The sequence below is a fragment of the Hordeum vulgare genome, chromosome 1H (genome assembly GCF_904849725.1).
Source record: "Hordeum vulgare subsp. vulgare chromosome 1H, MorexV3_pseudomolecules_assembly, whole genome shotgun sequence".
Lineage (NCBI taxonomy): Eukaryota > Viridiplantae > Streptophyta > Magnoliopsida > Poales > Poaceae > Hordeum > Hordeum vulgare.
In genome coordinates, this window is record NC_058518.1 from 419068209 (window position 1) to 419089821 (window position 21613).

Here is a 21613-nt window from a genome sequence, read left to right on the forward strand (position 1 = left end):
GGAGACGCACTGGGAACACGACGAGCTGTTGCCGCATAGTGGGGGATGGAGACGCACTGGAAACAAGTGATGACTACTCTTGTACTCGGTATATTAAGTGGTCATATGTGGATGCCACATTAGCCACATAAATGTTAAAAGATCTTTGTCATAATCCCGTATAAATACTCATGGGTGATACGGGCAAGTCCCATATAGTCCAGCGATATGTCCATTTACATCCTGATCCAACATCTACTTCTAGGCATGCAATAGTTTGGTGAGTGTTCACAATCATAGATGGTGTCAGAGATGATATATTTATATGTGAACCTCTCCTTCTTTATCACTTCCTATTAATTGCAATAATGACCAAGGTCTACGTTTGCCTATCCTCAAGAAGTTTCAATCCTCATTCCTTTTATATGTGAAGCCATCACTTCCCATAAGATCACTACATGATCTTTCATGCTTTTGTTCTATTCTCACTCTTTTGATCATGGCAAGAGGGAAAGCCCTTCAACTAAGACACTCTTTATTATATGTCTCACGAGTAAGAATACATCGGGGGTGACACAAAAAGACTAAAACACTCAGACTTTTACTCAACTAGAAAAAACTGAAAAGGAAAACTAAAACAAAGGTAAAGGCAAAAGATGTGATGGTGATACGATACCGGGCCAACTCCCCCAAGCTTGGCAAAAGCGAAGGGGATTGCCCATACCAATGCTCAGTTGTCTTCCTTTGGTGGTGATGGTGGAGGAGTTGTTGAAGCGGTCTTGAGCTTGTCTAATTTCCACTTGAGCATAAAGTTCTGCTCCCTCAGATCATCATTTGCCTCCTCCAACTTCAATACTCTTTGGCAAAGCTCCTACTTACTCTCCTGCAAGAAACGAGAAGGGATAAACAAGGTCTTAGGCTTCTTCCTTGAGTCAGGGAGGCTCGACTTCTTGAACTCCACATGCGTGCATCCAGGTTGAGGTAGAGGAGCCTCCTCTTCATCGGAACTCGTTTGTTCCTTCCCCATGGGATCATAGTCTTCTTCCTCATCAATGGTCCAGCCATATGGTTCCAAGTCCCCATAGACCTTGGGGTTAGCAAGGTAATCAGCCACATAGCTCTCCCCCTATGAATCCTGAGAAGACATCTTGACCTAGATCTGCGGCAGAAAACAGGCTCGAAACAAAAAACAGAGGAAATCTGCATGATGCAGGGGTCAGACCAAACAGAAGTATATATAATGATTTTTTCTTGACCAGGAGGAGTCCCGTGCACGAAAACGGAGTCCGGGAGGCGCAAGAGGTGGCCACAAGCCCTCACGGCGCGACCAGGGGGTGGGCCCGCGCCTTGCAGGCTTGTCGCCTCCTCATGCACTTTCCGTACTACTTCCAATTTTTTTATTTTTTCAAATATTCCAAAACGGAGAAAATTTCCTATTGGAAAAGTTTTGGACTCTGTTTTCCTACCAAATCACATACCTCTTCATTTTAGGAGTCTGAAACAGGTTGATAAATGTCCCTTAGGTATTCTTCCGGAGTTATGGTATTGATGATATTGCTTTCAACATTTATGGGAGTACCTGAGATATAATGCTTGATTCTCTGCCCATTTACCACTCTCGGACAATTACCTTCCGTGTTGTTGATCTTGATAGCACCGGAACGATATACTTACTCAACAACATAGGGACCTTCCCATTTAGAGAGAAGCTTGCCTACAAAGAATCTTAAACGAGAGTTATATAGCAAGACATAATCACCTACATTGAACTCGCGCTTTTGTATCCTCTTATCACGCCACCTCTTAACCTTCTCTTTGAACAGCTTGGCATTCTCATATGCCTGAGTTCTCCACTCATCAGGCGAGCTAATATCAAATAACCTCTTCTCACCGGCAAGTTTGAAATCAAAGTTGAGCTCTTTGATTGCCCAATAAGCTTTATGCTCTAGCTCAAGAGGTAAGTGACATGCTTTCCCATACACCATTTTCTACGACGACATGCCCATGGGATTCTTATAGGCAGTTCTATAAGCCCACAGTGCATCATCGAGCTTCTTAGACCAATTCTTTCTAGTCCTGTTGACAGTCTTTTGCAGAATCAGTTTAATATCTCTATTACTTAGCTCTACTTGACCACTGAACTGAGGGTGATAGGGAGACGCAATTCTATGATTGACATCGTACTTAGCAAGCGTTTTACGGAAAGCACCATGAATGAAGTGTGAACCACCGTCGGTCATTAGATATCTAGGGACTCCAAATCTAGGGAAGATAACTTCTTTCAGCATCTTGATAGAGGTGTTGTGATGAGCACTACTAGTGGGGATAGCTTCTACCCACTTAGTGATATAATCTACAGCAACTAAGATATGCGTGTACCCATTGGATTTTGGAAAAGGTCCCATATAATCAAAGCACCAGACATCAAATGGTTCAATGACAGGTGAATAGTTCATAGGCATTTCCTGACGTTTGCTAATATTACCTATTCTTTGACATTCGTCACAAGACAAGACACACTTACGGGCATCCTTGAAGAGAGTGGGCCATTAGAAACCTGATTGCAATACCTTGTGTGCAGTTCTATCTCCTGCATGGTGTCCTCCGTAGGCCTCGGAGTGACACTTCTGTAGGATCTGTCCCTGTTCATGTTCAGGTACACAACGTCTAATAACACCATCTACTCCTTCCTTATAAAGGTGAGGATCATCCCAAAAGTAGTGTCTCAAGTCAAAGAAGAACTTCTTCTTTTGCTGGTACGTGAAACTAGGTGGTATATATTTGGCAATGATATAGTTTGCATAATCAGCATACCACGGTGCACTACGTGAAGCATTGATGACATTCAATTGCTCATCAGGAAAGCTATCATCAATAGGTTGTGGGTCATCAAGAACGTTCTCCAACCTAGACAAGTTATCTGCTACTGGGTTATCAGCACCGTTTCTGTCGACAACATGCAAATCAAATTCTTGTAGCAAGAGAACCCATCTGATAAGTCTAGGTTTAGCATCCTTCTTCTCCATGAGGTACTTAATAGCAGCATGATCAGTGTGAATAGTGACTTTGGACTCAACTATGTAAGACCTGAATTTTCACATGCAAACACGACTGCTAAAAATTCCTTCTCCGTACTAGCATAGTTTCTCTGGGCACTGTCTAGAGTTTTACTAGCGTAGTGAATACCATTCAACTTCTTATCCACTCTTTGCCCTAGAACAGCACCAACAGCATAATCGCTAGCATCACACATGATTTCAAAGGTTAGGTTCCAATCAGGTGGTTGAACAATAGGTGCAGTTATCAAAGCCTTCTTAAGTATTTCGAAGGCTTTGTCACAATCATCGTCAAAAACAAAGGAATATCCTTTTGCAAGAGATTGGTAAGAGGCCTAGAAATCTTAGAGAAGTCTTTGATGAACCTTCTATAGAAACCAGCATGACCAAGGAAACTTCTTATTCCTTTGATATCTGTAGGGTATGGCATTTTCTCGATTGCATCAACCTTAGCCTTATCGACTTCAGTACCTCTTTCAGAAATTTTATGTCCTAAGATGATGCCTTCATCAACCATAAAGTGGCACTTCTCCCAATTCAAGACAAGATTGGTGTCTTTACATCTCTGCAAGACTCGATCAAGGTTGCTGAGGCAATCATCAAAGGAAGACCCGTAAACGGAGAAGTCATCCATGAAAACCTCAACAATCTTTTCACAAAAGTCAGAGAATATAGCCATCATGCATCTTTGAAAGGTGGCACGTGCATTACACCAGCCAAAAGGCATACGTCTATAAGCAAAGGTACCGAAAGGGCAAGTGAAAGTGGTTTTCTCCTAATCATATTGTGCAACTGGTATTTGGGAGAAACCAGAATAACCGTCTAGAAAGCAGAAGTGCGTGTGTTTGGACAACCTTTCTAGCATTTGGTCGATAAAAGGCAGAGGGTAATGATCTTTCATAGTGGCCTTATTCAACTTCCTGAAATCAATCACCATCCTATAGCCAGTAATAATCCTCTGTGGGATCAACTCATCCTTATCATTAGGGACAACGGTGATGCCTCCCTTCTTAGGAACGCAATGCACCGGACTCACCCAATCTCTATGAGCAACAAGATAGATAATACCCGCTTCCAGGAGATTTAGTATTTCTTTTCTTACTACTTCTTTCATCTTAGGAGGAGGCACGGCAATAGAGGCTAAGGCAATAGTTTCATACCTACTAGGCAACTCCTTTTCATGAGGTTGTCTACCAAACTTAGAGAAATTGAACTCATGTGACACACCTTCAAAGCCAACAGTGACAGTTTGCTTCTCACGGTCAATATGAGCATTGACGGTATTGAGAAAAGGTCTGCCAAATATGATGGGACAAAAGCTATCTTGAGCGGTAGCAAGAACGAGGAAATCAACAGGATACTTCGTTTTACCACACAAGACTTCAACATCCCTAACAATTCCCACAGGGCAGATAGTATCTCTATTGGCAAGCTGAATAGTGACATCAATAGGCTTTATCTCAACAGGTGCAATCTCATCTTTAACTTCATCGTATAAGGATTGAGGTATTGCACTAACACTAGCACCCAAGTCACATAAACCATGATAACAATGATCTCCTATCTTAACAGAAACCACATGCATGCCAACAACATGCCTATGTTTGTCTCTAGCGTGAGGTTTAGCAATTCTAGTAGCATCTTCACAAAAGTGAATATTCTGTCCCTTAACTTCTTCAGACAGAAGATCTTTGATAATAGCAATGCTAGGTTCAACTCTAATTTGCTTAGGGGGTGTAGGTGTTCTAATATAGCCTCTACGTATCAGAGTTGAAGCTTTAGAATGATCCTTTATCCTAACAGGGAAAGGTGGTTTCTCAATGTAAGCACTGGGAACCACAGGATCATTATAGCCAATGAATTTCTCTTCAACTAGAGTGGGTTTAACTACATTGACTTATAATGGAGGATGATATTTAAACCACGTCTCTTTGGGGAGATTAATATGGGCAACAAAGGATTCACACAATGAAGCTACTATCTCAGAGTCAAGTCCATACTTAGCGCTAAAGTCACAAAAAGTATTTGTCTCAACAAAGGATTTAACGCAATCAAAAGTGAAATTCATACCTGACTCCTTACCTTCTTTAAGTTCCCAATCTTCAGAGTTGCGTTTAATTCTCTCCAATAAATTCCACTTGAAGTCAATATCTCTCTTCATAAAAGAACCGGTACAAGAAGTGTCAAGCATGGTGCGATCATCATGAGAAAGCCGAGCATAGAAGTTCTGAATGATAATTTCCCTCGACAGCTCATGATTGGGGCATGAATATAACATTGATTTAAGCCTCCCCCAAGCTTGAGAGATGCCTTATCTGTCACGAGGCCAAGAATTGTAAATATAGTTTCGATCACAATGTACTAAATGCATAGGATAAAACTTTTGATGAAATTCCAATTTCAACCGATTGTAGTCCCATGATCCAGTATCATCACATAGCCTATACCATGTCAACGCCTTCTCCTTCAAATATAAAGGAAAGACCTTCTTCTTGACCTCATCCTCGGGCACACCTACAAGCTTAAATAAACCACAAACCTCATCTACATTGATCAGATGCAAGTCTGGATGTGATGTTCCATCTCGTGTAAAAGGATTAGCCAGTAGTTTCTCAAGCATACCCGAAGGAAACTCAAAGAAAATATTTTCAGTAGGTGCAGCAACTTGAGGAGCAACTCTTTGTGCTTCCGTTCGAGGTGAAGATACCCCGAACAGGCCCCTCAAAGGATTAGTATCCATAGTGATAAGTGACAAGAAATTTTAGCACACTATATGAATGTTTCCTTACCAAGTTCCACTTACCAAAGGCGCTTCACTCCCCGGCAACGGCGCCAGAAAAGAATCTTGATGACCCACAAGTATATGGGATCAATCGTAGTCCTTTCGATAAGTAAGAGTGTCGAGCCCAATGAGGAGCAGAAGGATCTGACAAGTGGTTTTCAGCAAGGAAAAATCTGCAAGCACTGGAATTGTCGGTAACAAGTGATTATGTGGTGAGATGATTCATAGCAAGCAACAAGTAACAAAAGTAGCAACGGTGCAGCAAAGTGGCCCAATCCCTTTTGTAGCAAGGGACAAGCCTCGACAAAGTCTTATAGGAGAGAAAATGCTCCCGAGGACACACGGTAATTTCTGTCATGCTAGTTTCATCATGTTCATATGATTCGCGTTCGTTACTTTGATAGTTTGATATGTGGGTGGACGGGTTATACGTCTCCATAGTATATAATTTTCCAAACTCTTTTTCCCTTGTTTTGGACTCTAATTTGCATGATCTGAATGGAACTAACCCGGACTGACGCTGTTTTCAGCCGAATTGCCATGGTGTTGTTTTTGTGCAGAAATGAAAGTTCTCGGAACGTCCTGAAAATTTACGGAGAATATTTCTGGAAAATATGAAAAATACCCGCACGAAGATCCACCAGAGGGGACGGGCCAGTGGGCCACAAGCCCTGACGCCGCGGCCTCCACCCCTGGCCGCGGCGACCAGGCTTGTGGCGCCCACGTGGCTCTGCCGCCCCCAAACCCAGCTCTATTTATTCCCTTTCATCCCGGAAAAAATCAAGAGAGAAGATTTCATCGCGTTTCACGATCTAGAGGCGCCGCCACATCCCGTTCTTGCCCTGGAGGGCAGATCTGGAGTCCGTTTTGGGCTCCGGATCAAGGAGATCGTCGCCATCATCATCATCAACCTTCTTCCCTCTCCAATTCCATGAAGCTCTTCATCGTTCTTGAGTAATCTATTCGTAGGCTCGCTAGGCGGTGATGAGTAGAATGAGATCTATCATGTAATCGAGTTAGTTTTGACGGGGATTGATCCCTAGTATCCACTATGTTCTGAGATTGATGTTGCTACTACTTTGCCATGCTTAATGCTTGTCACTAGGGCCCGAGTGCCATGATTTCAGATCTGAAATTATTATGTTGTCACCAATATATGTGTGTTTTAGATCCGATCTTGCAAGTTGTAGTTACCTACTATGTGTTATGATCCGGCAACCCCGGAGTGACAATAACCGGAACCACTCCCGGTGATGACCATAGTTTGAGGAGTTCATGTGTTCACCAAGTGCTAATGCGTTGGTCTGGTTCTTTATTAAAAGGAGAACCTTAATATCCCGTAGTATCCATTTGGACCCCGCTGCGACGGGGGGGATGGACAATAGATGTCATGCAAGTTCTTTTCCCTAAGCACGTATGACTACACACGGAATGCATGCCTACATCACATTGACGAACAGGAGCTAGTCACAGATCTCTCCGTGTTATAACTGTTGCATGATGAATGTCATCCAACAAATCACCGATCCATTGCCTACGAGTTTGTCCCACTGCTGCTGTTACTTGCTTTGCTCTGCTGCTGTTACTACTGTTGCTGCTACTGTTACTTGCTTTGCTCTGCTGTTGTTACTACTGTTGCTGCTACTGTTACTCGCTGCTACTGTTACTTGCTACTTTTGCTACTTTCTACTGCTGTCACTACTGCTGTTCCTTGCCACTGCTGTTACTCGTTACACTGCTTCTACCTGCTACAATACTTTTTTGGCGCCGTTGATACAACCGTTAGGAATAGTGTGCCTTGTCACCAGATCTTTTCAGGCACCGTTGCTATCATACTACTTTGCTTGCAGACACTAATCTTTCACGTGTGGTTGAATCTGACACATTCAGGTGCTAATACTTGAGAATATTCTTTCACTTCCCGTCGTGCGAACCAACAAATTTGGGTTGAATACACGACCCTCGAAAACTGCCGCGATCCCACACGTTGGTGGGCCAGTGCAAGACAATTGCTAATTGTTGAGCAACTGGAAGCAACTCTTTTCTGGCGCCGTTGCCGGGGAGGCATCAAGTGAGGAATAGTTGCGCGTCAACAACATTTTTCTGGCGCCGTTGCCGGGGAAGGATAGCTATATTCTCTGAGTCACTTGGGATTTATATCTGCTGATCACTATGAATAATCTGAAAGATCCAAGAACCAAAGTCTTGCCCTCAACTACGAGGGGAGGTAAGGAACTGCCATCTAGCTCTGCACTTGATTCACCTTCATTTATGAATAAGTTTGTGACACCACCTCCTGCTAGAAATCTTGATATGTCGCATGTGCTTGATGATGCTTATGATGCTGCTATGCCTAATGCTGCTATGCCTGATACTGCTAGAGATGCTATGCCTGATACTGCTTTGCCTGATGATGCTAGAGATGCTATGCGTGATACTGCTTTCCCTGATGATGCTAGAGATGCTATGTCTGATACTGCTAGAGATGCTATGCCTGATACTTCTAGACATGCTATGCCTGATACTGCTTTGCCTGATGATGCTAGAGATGCTATTTTGCCTGATGATGCTATGCTTGATACTGCTAGAGATACTACTTTGCCTGATATGCCACTAGGGGTATTCCTTGATGCTCATATTGCTAGAGTTACTGCCAATGCTCGTGATGCTTCTGAAACTGCCGATACTATTGAGATAGAACCTGCTTTTGCTCCTGCTAGATCTAGCTCTCCTAGATATGAATTGCCTGATATACCTGAGGGTTATGTTATGGAGGGAGAGATAGCTGAGGATTTTCTTGCGTGTAAGGATGCCTATGACGCTGAGAAATTACTTCTCAAGTGGAAGGAAAAATCTCTGAAAGCTAGGATGAAATACGACCCGAAGTTTGCCACTTCACCTATCTTTATCACCGATGAGGATTATGAATTCTCTGTCGACCCTGAGATAATCTCTCTAGTCGAATCTGATCCTTTCCACAGTTATGAGTCTGAGACGGTCGTATCCCATCTTACCAAACTACACGATATAGCCACCCTTTTCACTAGTGAGGAGAAGATCCGCTACTACTATATCCTTAAGCTGTTTCCTTTCTCTCTAAAGGATGACACTAAAGCATGGTTCACTTCTGTTGCTCCTGGATGTGTGAGTAGTCCCCAGGATATGGTCTATTACTTCTGTGAGAAATATTTCCCTGCCCATAAGAAGCAAGCTGCCTTGCAGGAAATATACAACTTTGCTCAACTCAAAGAAGAGAGTCTCCCACAAGCTTGGGGGAGGCTCATCCAGCTACAGAATGCTTTGCCTGATCACCCTCTTAAGAAGAACGCGATACTTGATATCTTCTATAACGGACTTACCGATGCTTCTAGAGACCACCTAGATAGTTGTGCCGGTTGTTTTTTTAGGGAACGAACTATAGAACAAGCTGAGATTCTACTGAATAACATCTTGATCAACGATAATGCTTGGACTATTCCCGAACCACCTCCTAAGACAACTCCTAAGAAAAGAGGTAATCTATTCCTCAGTCCCGAAGATATGCAAGAAGCCAAGAAATCTATACAAGAGAAAGGCATTAGATCTGAAGATGTCAAAAATCTACCACCTATCAAAGAGATCCATGGTCTCGATAACCCGATACAAGTAGTAGAGGTGAATTCTCTGCGTAGATTCAATGAGAGTGATATTCCTTTTGACAAACCTGCTAGCCTATGCTTTGATGAATTTGACAACTTTGTTGCAAAACAACAGAGTTTCAATGATTATGTTAGCAGACAATTGGAACAAAGTACTCGTATGCTTAGTCATTTGAGTGCTTGTGTGGACAAAAATGTCAATGATCTTAAGCTTCTGAGTAAACATGCCTCTATGATTACTACTCAGGTAGAACAAGTACTTCAAGCTCAGAATGACTTGCTCAATGAATTAAATGACAACTCTGTCAGAGTCATTACTAGAGGAGGCAAAATGACTCAGGAACCTTTGTATCCTGAAGTCCATCCTAAGAGAATTGATCAAGATTCTCTAGGAATTAATGCTGATACACCCAGTCATCCTAAGAAGAAGAAGAAGGATGATAGAAACCTACATGTCAGTTCACCAAATACCGTCACACCTGAAGAACCAAATGATATTTCTACGTCTGATGCAGAAACACAATCTGGTGATGAACATGAACCTGGTGAAAATATGGACAGCGATGTTCATAATAATGCTCAACCTAGCAATGAAAAGGATGTGGAGATTGAACCTACGGTTAATCCTGATAACCCACAACCTAAGAGATACGATAAGAATGACTTCACTGCTAGGAAGCATGGTAAAGAAATGGAGCCATGGGTTCAGAGACCTATGCCCTTTCCTCCTAAGCCATCCAAGAAAAAGGATGATGAGGATTTTGAGCGCTTTATTGAAATGTTGAGACCCATCTTTCTGCAGATGCGGTTAATTGATATGCTCAAAATGTCTCTGTATGCCAAGTACATGAAAGATATCGTGACCAATAAACGGAAGATACCAGATCTTGAGATATCCACCATGCTTGCCAATTACACTTTCCATGTCAATGGTAATGAGCATACAGTGCACTTTCCGAAGAAACGATATCAAGTACATTGCATCAATGCTATCGAAAAAACTTCATCGATTCTTATTGGGAGCTTTGAATGCCCTATTCCTCGTGTCAACATGAAGTATGATCTACTTGTTGGGGAGATTCATATCCCCATTAAGGTGACTTAGTGACTATTCAAAAATTCTCCGTCTTCTTTTGCGATTCGAGAAAGTTTTGTCGAGGGGATTTGATCAACCCCATTAAAGGATTTCTTTCGATGACCATGAGATGAATGAATCGAGGAGTCACAAACCTCTGTTTTAAGCTTTCACTTTCTGTTGCTTAGAACAAAAAGATAGATTTAGTTTAGTTTTCCTTGTTTCCTGTTTTAGCGTCCCGGAGAAAAGTACCCCGAAAATAAAAGTTCTCCGATTGTCCTGAAAATAAAATATGATTTTTTCTGGATTTTTTTTGAAAAATACCGGGACCGAGAGCTGGCCTGGGGGCCACAAGCCCTGACGTCGTGGCCTCCCCCCTGGCCGCGGCCACCAAGCTTGTGGGGCCCACAAGGACCCCCTCCACTCATTCCATCTCCCACCCACTTCTTCTACCTCGAGAAAAAATCGTTTCGCAGCTCAAACCCGTGTTCTTGCTCATTTGGCTGTGATTTTCGATCTCCTTGCTCAAAGCACCATTCTCCGAACCGTTTTGGGGAAATTACTCCTTGTTAAGTGACTCCTCCATTGGTCCAATTAGTTTCTACTCTAGTGCTTTATCCTTCGCGTATTCTTGCTACCTTGGTGACCCTGTTCTTGAGCTTGAAATGTTGATTTTAGCTGGTCCCAAGTAGTTTTAGCGCGTGATACGATCTCTAGGCACTAGTAGGAGTAGTTGCTACAAGGTGTGGTTGGTCTTTATTCACTTTTCTCTTGAACTTCAAAAATTTCAGCAAAAAGAAATTATGTTCAGGAGGAAGTTTCATGGTGGTTCCTCAAGTAAGAAGGGTCCCCGTCTTTCTATTCGGGAGCCCGATCCTTATCAACTAAGGGACGCACCTGTACAACCATGTGAATGGCCTTCCGATGAGTTCATGATCGAAGCAGGATTCAAGGATGAGTTTAATACACTTGTCCGCAATGCCGGGTTAGAAGAATCCTCTCAGATAAATGTGAGCAATATGTTATGCTCACTGCCTCTTTCATGCGTAGATTTAAATTTTCAGTTGGCCGTGACTCATCCATACTATTTGATCTGTATGATAAATCCTACACCATGGATTTGGAGGATTTCAATAGGATTTGCAAGATACCCGATGGGGGTAGTCTTAATGATCCTGCTAAGTCTTCGGCTAGAGATTTTGTCTCTAGTATAACTGTTGGAGAAACTCGAGACATCACGCAAGCTACCATAGGAAGCATTCATTTCCCTGCCTTGGACTACTTTGCCCTCTTCATAGGTAGATGCATTAACGACAAGGTTGAACATTGCCACCTATGCGCATCCGACCTTAGTATCCTTAAGAGCGCAGTGACGGGTGGCAAAAGCTTCAACATGGGAGCTATTATAGCAAGGAGGCTGAATAAGAATGCTATTGATGGGGATTTCTTTGGCGGGATCTATGCCACTCGCATAGCAAATTTTCTTGGAGTACCCATCCGCGCAGGAGATTCCCCGCTCCATACAGCTTTCCTTGACCGCGTCGCTATGACACGCTACCAGTTCCTTGAGAGGGATGATGAATCCCTCCTATACCGATTGATATTTAACCGGTAGCGTGTTTTCCATATTACCCTTCCTGCTCCTGCTTTCTTTGACTTTCAGGTAAAACAGAGATATTATATAACCAGAGGAGAGGCAGAGGAGTAGGAGAGGGAAGCGAAGGCTGCTCGTCTCCGTGAGGAAGCTATTCAGACAGTGGTTGCAGTGCTCCCGTATAACCCCGATTATGATTTTGGGTTTCGCGAGGACCGTCCTTGGGAGTAGACCAAGTTAGGCCAAAAGCCTAAGCTTGGGGGAGTACATGTTCTCACCGACTTTACATTCTTGCTTATGCTTTCACTTTGTTAGCCGGTGTTTACACTTTGCCACTTTATTATCCATGCTAGTTTATTTTTCGTTTTCTTGTTTTCTAGTTCTGTGTCCTTTTGAGAAAACCCCAAAAGATTTTCCTTTCTTCTTTTGCTTGTTGGGAGCTTTCCCGTGTAAATAGTTTTCTTTTTCTTTGGGTCAAGGTAGAAGATATTGGTTACAATGTTTAGTGGCTCTTGCATGCATACCTGTTTAGCTTTCAAAGAGCCATATTATTTGTCTTCTCCTTTGTGTTTGCCTGCAGATTCAGCTTAGTCCAATGCACGAGCACTCTTATTATTGTTCACATCGTTCGATCGTGCAAGTGAAAGGCAATAATGATGATACATGATGAAGTGAGTGAGACTGGAAAAGCTGGTATGAACTCTATCTATTTTGTTTTTGTAAATATGACTAGCTTGTCGTCCCAGATTCAGCTTTGTTGAGAGAGAACCATGTTTGCAATGACAACTTAGAGATCATAGTTTCTGATGCCATGCTTAATTAGCTAGAGCTTATAATGGTTTGTCTTGAATGCCAACATAGATTTTGAGATGACTATGATGTAGTATGATTGGATGGTATTCTCCTTTGAATGATTCAAGTGGCTTGACTTGGCGCATGTTCATGCATGTAGTTGAAACAAAATCAACATAGCCTCTATGATGTTCGTGTTCATGGTGATTTATATCCTGCTCATGCTTGCACTCAATGTTAGTCAAACTCATTGCATCTTGATGACTATTGTTGCTCTCTAGTTGGCCTTCCCAGTCTTTTGCTAGCCTTCACTTATACTAAGCGGGAATACTGCTTGTGCATCCATTTCCATAAACCCAAAAGTTTTTCCATAAGAGTCCACCATACCTACCTATTTGCGGTATCTACCTGCCGTTCCAAGTAAATTGCATGTGCCATTCTCTAAACCTTCAAGAAATAATCTGTTTTGCATGCCCGAACCGCTCATGTGGTGACAGGGGGCTATTGGTATCTTCCATGTTAGGCGTGTTATCCTCGACATGTGTTTATTCACTGTCATTCACGAGAAAGGGCCGGTAATTGGAATGCCTAGTTCCACGCTTAAATCGAAAACATACTTGTAAAACTAGACTCCCCCTGGATTGATGTTAGTATGGACGGTACCCGAGGATTCGGCTAGCCGTGGAGTGTGATTGATTGGTGGTGGGGGAGTTAAAACTTTACTTTTCTGTTTGGGAACCGCCTATAGCATGAGTAGAATGGAAGATATTGGGAACTCTTGGTCATTGCGTTGACAATGAAAGCATGCCACCCAAAATTATTATCTGTGTTTTCAAAGCTTGAGCTCTGGCACCTCTGCAAGTCAATGCTTCCCTCTACGAAGGGTCTGTCTATTTATTTTCCTGTTGAGTCATCCTCTTCTTGAGCACCAATTAGAGAGCACCTCTGTCATTTTTATGCTTTGCTTTTGATTGATATTGAGTATGACTATGACTGTATCTTCGTTGCTATGAATTACAATGTTTAGTGAGCCCTTGATATTTGAAGTGCTCTGCATTTATGTTTTGCGGTCTCAGAAAGAGCTAGCGAGATACCACTGATGTTAGCTATGCTAATGCACAAAACTCCTTCCAATGGCGCCAGAAACAGGTGTGTCGACGGCACCAGGAATCCTTCAGCTGCGGCTACGCCTTAAGGGACTTCCTAGGCAAGTATACAAAGGATTTCCCCCGTGGCCTTGGAGCCTTGCGTTGGTGTTCCCTCGAAGCGGAAAGGGTGATGTAGCACACTAACGGTAAGTATTTCCCTCAGTTTGAGAACCAAGGTATCAATCCGGTGAAGGAGAATCTCAAGATCCTGCACAAGCACAAAAGCTTGCTCCCAACGCTATGAAGGGGTTGTCAATCCCTTATAGATTGTTTGCCAAGTGAGAACTGAAAGCAACAAAGTAACAAAGCAAAGTAAAAGAGGAGGTGTAAACGATGGATGTGAATAGACCCGGGGGTCGTAGTGTTTACTAGTGGCTTCTCTCATGAAAGCAAGTAGACGGTGGGTGAACAAATTACTGTCAAGCAATTGATAGAACCGCGCAAAGTCGTGACGATATCTATGCAATGATTATATCTATAGGCATCACGTCCAAAACAAGTAGACCGATACTGTCTGCATCTACTACTATTACTCCACACGTCGACCGCTATCCAGCATGCATCTAGTGTATTAAGTCCATAAGAACAGAGTAACACCTTAAGCAAGATGAAATGATGTAGAGGGATAATCTCAAACCAATGATAAAACCCCCATCTTTTTACCCTTGATGGCAACTACTTGATGTGTGCCTTGCTGCCCCTACTGTCACTGGGAAAGGTCACCACATGGTAGAACCCAAAACAAAGCACTTCTCCCATTGCAAGAATCATAGATCTAGTTGGCCAAACAAAACCCAAGACTCGGAGAGACTTACAAGGATATCAAATCATGCATATAAGAAATCAGCAAAGACTCAAATATATATCATAGATAATCTGATCACAAATCCACAATTCATCGGATCTCGACAAACACACTGCCAAAGAAGATTACATCGGATAGATCTCCATGAAGATCATGGAGAACTTTGCGTTGAAGATCCAAGAGAGAGAAGAAGCCATCTAGCTACTAACTACGGACCCGTAGGTCTGAAGTGAACTACTCACGAGTCATTGGAGGGGCGATGATGATGATGAAGAAGCCCTCCAACTCCAAAGCCCCCTCCGGCAGGGTGCCGGGAAGGGTCTCCAGATGAGATCTCGCGGAAACGGAAGCTTGCGGCGGCGGAAAAGTATTTTCGAGGCTCCCCTGATTTTTTGCGGAATATTTGGGAATATATAGGCGCAAGATCTAGGTCAGGGGGGCGGCCAGGGTGGCCACAAGCTTGCCCACCGCCGCCACCCCCTTGGTGGCGTGGTGGGAGCTTGTGGGCTCCCTGGGGCCCACCTGGCTTGGCCCAAATGCTCCCTGGTCTTCTTTCGTTCGGGAAAAAATCATTTCGGGGTTTTTATTCCGTTTGGACTCCGTTCTAAAATCAGATCTAAAAAGAGTCAAAAACACGGAAAAAACAGGAACTGGCACTTGGCACTGAATTAATAAGTTAGTCCCAGAAATATATAAAAAGGCACATAAAACATACAAAGAAGGCAAGATAACATCATGAAACCATCAAAAATTATAGATACGTTTGAGACGTATCAGACGCTCAAAGCGACGTTGAAGTCCCGGCTCTAAGCCATACAAGACTGCACATTGAACTAGTGAGTAGTTCTCCTTGCGTGCTAACCAAGCGTTCTTAGCATCTTGGTCAGCCGCGGCGGGTGGTTCGTCTCCTAGCGCAGCATTAAGGACATAATCCTTCTTCCCAGCTTGCAGGAGCAACTTAAGATTACGAGCCCAGTCTACAAAGTTGCTTCCATCATCTTTCAACTTAGCTTTCTCTAGGAACGTATTAAAATTCAGGGTGACTGTCGCGTGAGCCATTGATCTACAACACAAATATTTTCAAAGTGGACTTAGACTATGTTCAAGACAATTAGAGTTTAACTAATCAAATTACTTGCTAAACTCCCACTCAAAAAGTACATCTCTCTAGTCATTTGAGTGGTTCATGATCCAATTCCACTAGCTCAAGTCTGATCATCACGTGAGTTGAGGATAGTTTCAGTGCTAAGCATCCCTATGCTAATCATATCAACTATATGATTCACGATCGACCTTTCGGTCTCATGTGTTCCGAGGCCATGTCTGCACATACTAGGCTCGTCAAGCTTAACCCGAGTGTTCCGCGTGTGCAACTGTTTTGCACCCGTTCTATGTGAATGTTGAGTCTATCACACCCGATCATCACGTGGTGTCTTGAAACGACGAACTGTAGCAACGGTGCACAGTCGGGGAGAACACAATTTCGTCTTGAAATTTTAGTGTGAGATCACCTCATAATGCTACCGTCGTTCTAGGCAAAATAAGGTGCATAAAAGGATTAACATCACATGCAATTCATAAGGGACATGATATGGCCATCATCATGTGCTTCTTGATCTCCATCACCAAAGCACCGACACGATCTTCTTGTCACCGGCACCACACCATGATCTCCATCGACGTGTCGCCATCGGGTTTGTCGTGCTACTCATGCTATTACTACTAAAGCTACGTCCTAGCAATATAGTAAATGCATCTGCAAGCACAAACGTTAGTTTAAAGACAACCCTATGGCTCCTGCCGGTTGCCGTACCATGGACGTGCAAGTCGATATTAACTATTACAACATGATCATCTCATACATCCAATATATCATATCACGTCTTTGGCCATATCATATCACAAGCATACCCTGCAAAAACAAGTTAGACGTCCTCTAATTGTTGTTGCATGTTTTACGTGGTTGCAATGGGTATCTAGTAGATCGCATCTTACTTACGCAAAAACCACAACGAAGATGTGCAAATTGCTATTTAACCTCTCCAAGGATCGCCTCGGTCAAAACCAATTCAACTAAAGTTGAAGAAACATACACCCGCAGTCATCTTTATGCAACGAGGTTGCATGTCAAGCGATGAAACCAGTCTTCCGTAAGCGTACGAATAATGTCGGTCCGGGCCGCTTCAATCCCACAATACTGCCGAATTGAGAAAAGACTAAGGAGGGCAGCAAATCGAACATCACCGTCCACAAAACCCTTTGTGTTCTACTCCAGATTACATCTATGCATGAACCTAGCTCATGATGCCACTGTTGGAGAACGTCGCATGGGAAACAAAAAATTTCCTACGCGCACGAAAACCTATCATGGTGATGTCCATCTACTAGAGGAGATTTGGATCTACGTACCCTTGTAGATCGCACAGCAGGAAGCGTTAAGAAACGCGGTTGATGTAGTGGAAGGTCCTCACGTCCCACGAACCGTCCCGCGATCCGTCCCACGATCCGCTCCGATCTATTGCCGAACGGACGGCACCTTCGTGTTCAGCACACGTATAGCTCGACGATGATCTCGGCCTTCTTGATCCAGCAAGCAAGACGGAGAAGTAGATCAGTTTTCCGGCAGCGTGACGACGCTCCGGTGGTGGTGAAGGATCTACTCCTGTAGGGCTTCGCCCGAGCTTCGCAGAAATACGATCTAGAGGAAAAACCGTGGTGTTTGTGGTCGGGCTGCCATGGCAAAAGTTGTCTCAAATCAGCCCTAGAACCCCACTATATATAGTAGGAGGGGAGGGGAGGCTTGCCTTGGGGTCCAAGACCCCAAGGGTCCACCGGCCAAGGAGGTGGAGGAGTCCACCTCCAATCCTAGTCCAACTAGGATTGGAAGGTGGAGTCCTTCCCTTCCTTCCCACCTCTTTTTTTTCTTTTCTCTTTGATTTTCTATCTCCTGCGCATAGGGCCCTTTTGGGCTGTCCCACCAGCCCACTAAGGGCTGGTGCGGCACCCCTAAGGCCTATGGGCTTCCCCAGGTGGGCTGGCCCCTCCGGTGAACATCCGGAACCCATTCGTCACTCCCGGTACATTCCCGGTAATGCCCGAAAACTTTCTGGTAACCAAATGAGGTCATCCTATATATCAATCTTCGTCTCCAGACCATTCCGGAAACCCTCGTGACGTCCGTGATCTCATCCGAGGCTCCGAACAACATTCAGTAACCACACATATAACTCAACTATATTAAAACATCGTCGAACATTAAGTGTGCAGACCCTGCGGGTTCGAGAACTATGCAGACATGCCCCGAGGTACTCCTCGGTCAATATCCAATAGCGGGACCTGGATGCCCATGTTGGATCCTACATATTCTCCGAATAACTTATCGGTTGAACCTCAGTGTCAAGGATTCAGGCAATCCCGTATGTCATTCCCTTTGTCCTTCGGTATGTTACTTGCCCGAGATTCGATCGTCGGTATCCGCATATCTATTTCAATCTCGTTACCGGCAAGTCTCTTTTCTCGTTCCGTAATACGAGATCCCGTGACTTACACTTAGTCACATTGCTTGCAAGGCTTGTGTGTGATGTTGTATTACCGAGTGGGTCCCGAGATACCTCTCCGTCACACGGAGTGACAAATCCCAGTCTTGATCCATACTAACCCAACCGACATCTTCGGATATACCTGTAGAGCACCTTTATAGTCACTTAGTTATGTTGTGACGTTTGATACACACAAGGCATCCCTCCAGTGCCAGTGGGTTATATGATCTCATGGTCATAGGAACAAATACTTGACACGCAGGAAACAATAGCAATAAAATGACACGATCAATATGCTACATTCATAGTTTGGGTCTAGTCCATCACATGATTCCCCTAATGATGTGATCCAGTTATCAAGCAACAACACTTTGCATATAGTCAGAAAACCTTGACTATCCTTGATCAACTGGCTAGGCAACTAGAGGCTTGCTAGGGACATTGTTATGTCTATTTATCCACACATGTATCTATGTTTTCATTCAATACAATTATAGCATGGATAATAAACGATTATCTTTAAATGGGAAATATAATAATAACTATTTATCATTGCCTCTAGGGCATATTTCCAACACAACCTTGCCAGGCCTAGCTGTCGTCGACGCCACCACGACAACAGACAACGCCACCATCCTGCGCTCGTCCATCATCGCACGCCCACCGTAGAGACCTCGTTGCTCCATGCCACCGAAACCCGTCGTTGCCAACGTGCCAGCTCCCACGCCGCTCCACCTTCGCAAACACCACCCGTTGCCACTCATCCAATCCCCTCCACCTACAGTTTCTCTAACCGAGCACCCGAACGCCCCAGACGGCACCTCCAATAAGGGCACGACACACGCAATGATGCCGCCGCCCAATCTGAAGAGATTTTGGGTCGGGGAGGAGGGAAGGAACCTCGAGACGCCTGCAAGGAGGAGAACGACGACCTTGGTCGTCGTCACCATCGGGATGAGCAAGTCATCCAAAGTTTCGTCCGGTCCAATGTCACCTCTACGAGCCCCCGCAAACGCATCGAGGGTGACGGCCGGGACTGCAAGCCACCAAGTGCTGCAAGAAAGTGCCTGTAGTGGGGAGGAGATCCACCGACAACTCACCGCCCATGCGGTCAAGACGTCGTCCATTCATCACCCGCGAGCGCCACCAATCAAGGGCGTCGTCGCCATGCCTACTGGGGCCACCGCCCCAGGTCCAGAGAGATCTCCACGAGGACCGGAGCAATGAGATCTGCCGCGCCGCGACCCACGCCGCCGCTCAAGCCAACGCCCGAAGCCAGCCGAGCGTTGCCCTGGTGCAGGCCTTAGTGATGCCTTCATGCACAAGAAGGTCCCACGCAACCCATTGGCGTAGGGAAGGTAGGAGCCTCCGCTGCCACCATCGGACTCCTCGGCTTAGCCCGGCGGCGTCCTCCGGCAGCGACGAAGGAAAGGGAAAGAGGGGATGGCGACCCCGGCGGCCGCGAGGATTGGATCCACCCGAGTCGCCAGACACGGTGGTGACGCCGGGGCCGAGCCACTTTTCTCGGGCGTCCTTTTCTCCGATCACATCATTGAAAATTATACAGAGTTATACAGAGTGAGAACTAAATTCATGACTTATTGATTTTGTATTATAGATGTTGATAATTTTTTCATAAAGTTGATCAAACTTTATGAAATTTGATTTCAGACAAATCTTATATGCAGAGTAAAAATGACCGGAGAGAAGGAAAACGAGAAGAATGAACAATGTATTGAATTTGCCATATTTTGTACAGAATGCGACAGTAGCACAAATTAGAGAATAAAACAGTACCACTCAACATATTATGTGGTCGTCACGCCCACCGGCCCGAGACAATTTCACCGCAAACGCACACACGCACACCGACACGGTAGCATATACTCGTATAGTATAATCCGCATATTCACTTCACAGTTCACACGCACGCATACGCAAGCCAATAATCCTTGCCAAGATGTTGATGATGCACCTTCAAATAGACCGCACTCCCATCGGCGGCCGGGCCTGCGTCGACCGACCGATCAGACCCTCGCTCTCATTCCCATGGGCGTCTGCATGATGGCGGCGTTGGCTCCGGCGTGGAGCGACCCGACGCAGAGCAGCTGCGTCACCGCCAGGATGATGGTGAACGTCTCCAGCGCGCGCTTCACAGCACAGATGAACCTCGTTAGCTAGGTTACACAAGCACAAGATGGACGCGGCAGATCCTTCATTGATTTACTGGTGCTTACCAGGCTCGGGGGCCTCCAGCCGATGCTGATCTCCTTGCACGCCAGCCTGCACGCCACGATCAGAAAAAGGTTAGCACAATTTGCAGTTGCAGAGACCGAAATGGTTCTTGTATTCGCTTAGTCGGTTAATGGGATTACCCCATGGCGAGGAGGGTGAGGGTCCAGGCGACGAGGGCGGAGGCGGCGGCGGACATCATGCTGGCGGGGTATCCCTCGGTGACGTCGCGCAGGCCGGTGAGCGAGGTGGAGATGCCGACAGCGCTGGCCAGCAGCGCGAAGATGACGAAGAACCCCGTCGCCAGGTTGCCCATCGGGAAGTAGATCGGGAACAGCCGCACCGGCGGCGACGCGCCCTTCACTGCACGCACCAACGAACGTATATGCATTCATCAATTCAACGCCAGGGCATGATCAAAACAGACGAGCATTATTCATGTTCTGAACTTCCGATCAGTGGTTGCAGTCCATGGACTTACGTGAGTGGGCGCTGTTGTCGATGCTGTAGTTGATGGCCCAGCCGGCGATGACGGCGACGACGACGTACATGATGAGGTTCAGGAAGAGGAAGCCCGAGGCCATCGACTTGAGCCCCCCGCTCGCCATGCTAGCTGCTGAACACAAGAGATGGATGCGCCGTGCGTGTTCGTGTGCTCAGCTCGCTCTCTTTGCTACGCTACTCCGATCGTGGTGATCGGCCGCATATATAAACGCCAGGGAAATGTGTTCCTTTGGTGAAAAGGTCGGCTGGCAGCTAAGATATGCACATGAAGAAGCCACAGATATTCTGCCGTTTCTTTGCAAGTAAGCCAGACAGGTGTTCCTCTGCTCGGTGTCTGTTGCTTTTGCGCTCTGCAAGGGACGGATCTCCTCTCCTCTCCTCTCCTCTCCTTCTACGGGATCAGGAATTCTTTTCTTCGCCAGGTGAATAGGTGATATGCAGTCATGGACACGGAAGGCTTTACGTTCGA

General features: G+C 45.0%; 1 protein-coding gene across 1 annotated transcript; it reads right to left on the reverse strand.

Moving 5' to 3' along the window:
- Positions 1-20124: 20124 nt before the first annotated feature.
- On the reverse strand, positions 20125-21381 carry LOC123412612 (membrane protein PM19L). The gene is made up of 4 exons (XM_045105566.1): positions 21122-21381; positions 20784-21003; positions 20646-20691; positions 20125-20558 (listed from the first exon to the last, which is right to left on the reverse strand). Exons 1-4 carry the CDS (start codon positions 21246-21248, stop codon positions 20436-20438), a joined length of 516 nt encoding a protein of 171 aa, XP_044961501.1. The 5' UTR covers positions 21249-21381; the 3' UTR covers positions 20125-20435.
- Positions 21382-21613: the final 232 nt, after the last annotated feature.

Excerpts from the sequence above, each read along its gene's own strand:
- LOC123412612 (XM_045105566.1), bottom strand. The coding sequence starts at position 21,248 with ATGGCGAGCGGGGGGCTCAAGTCGATGGCCTCGGGCTTCCTCTTCCTG. Across the intron at positions 20,692-20,783 it reads CTCACCCTCCTCGCCATGGG|GCTGGCGTGCAAGGAGATCA; the intron begins GTAATCCCATTA and ends CGTGGCGTGCAG. Across the intron at positions 20,559-20,645 it reads GCTGGAGGCCCCCGAGCCTG|CGCGCGCTGGAGACGTTCAC; the intron begins GTAAGCACCAGT and ends TGTGCTGTGAAG.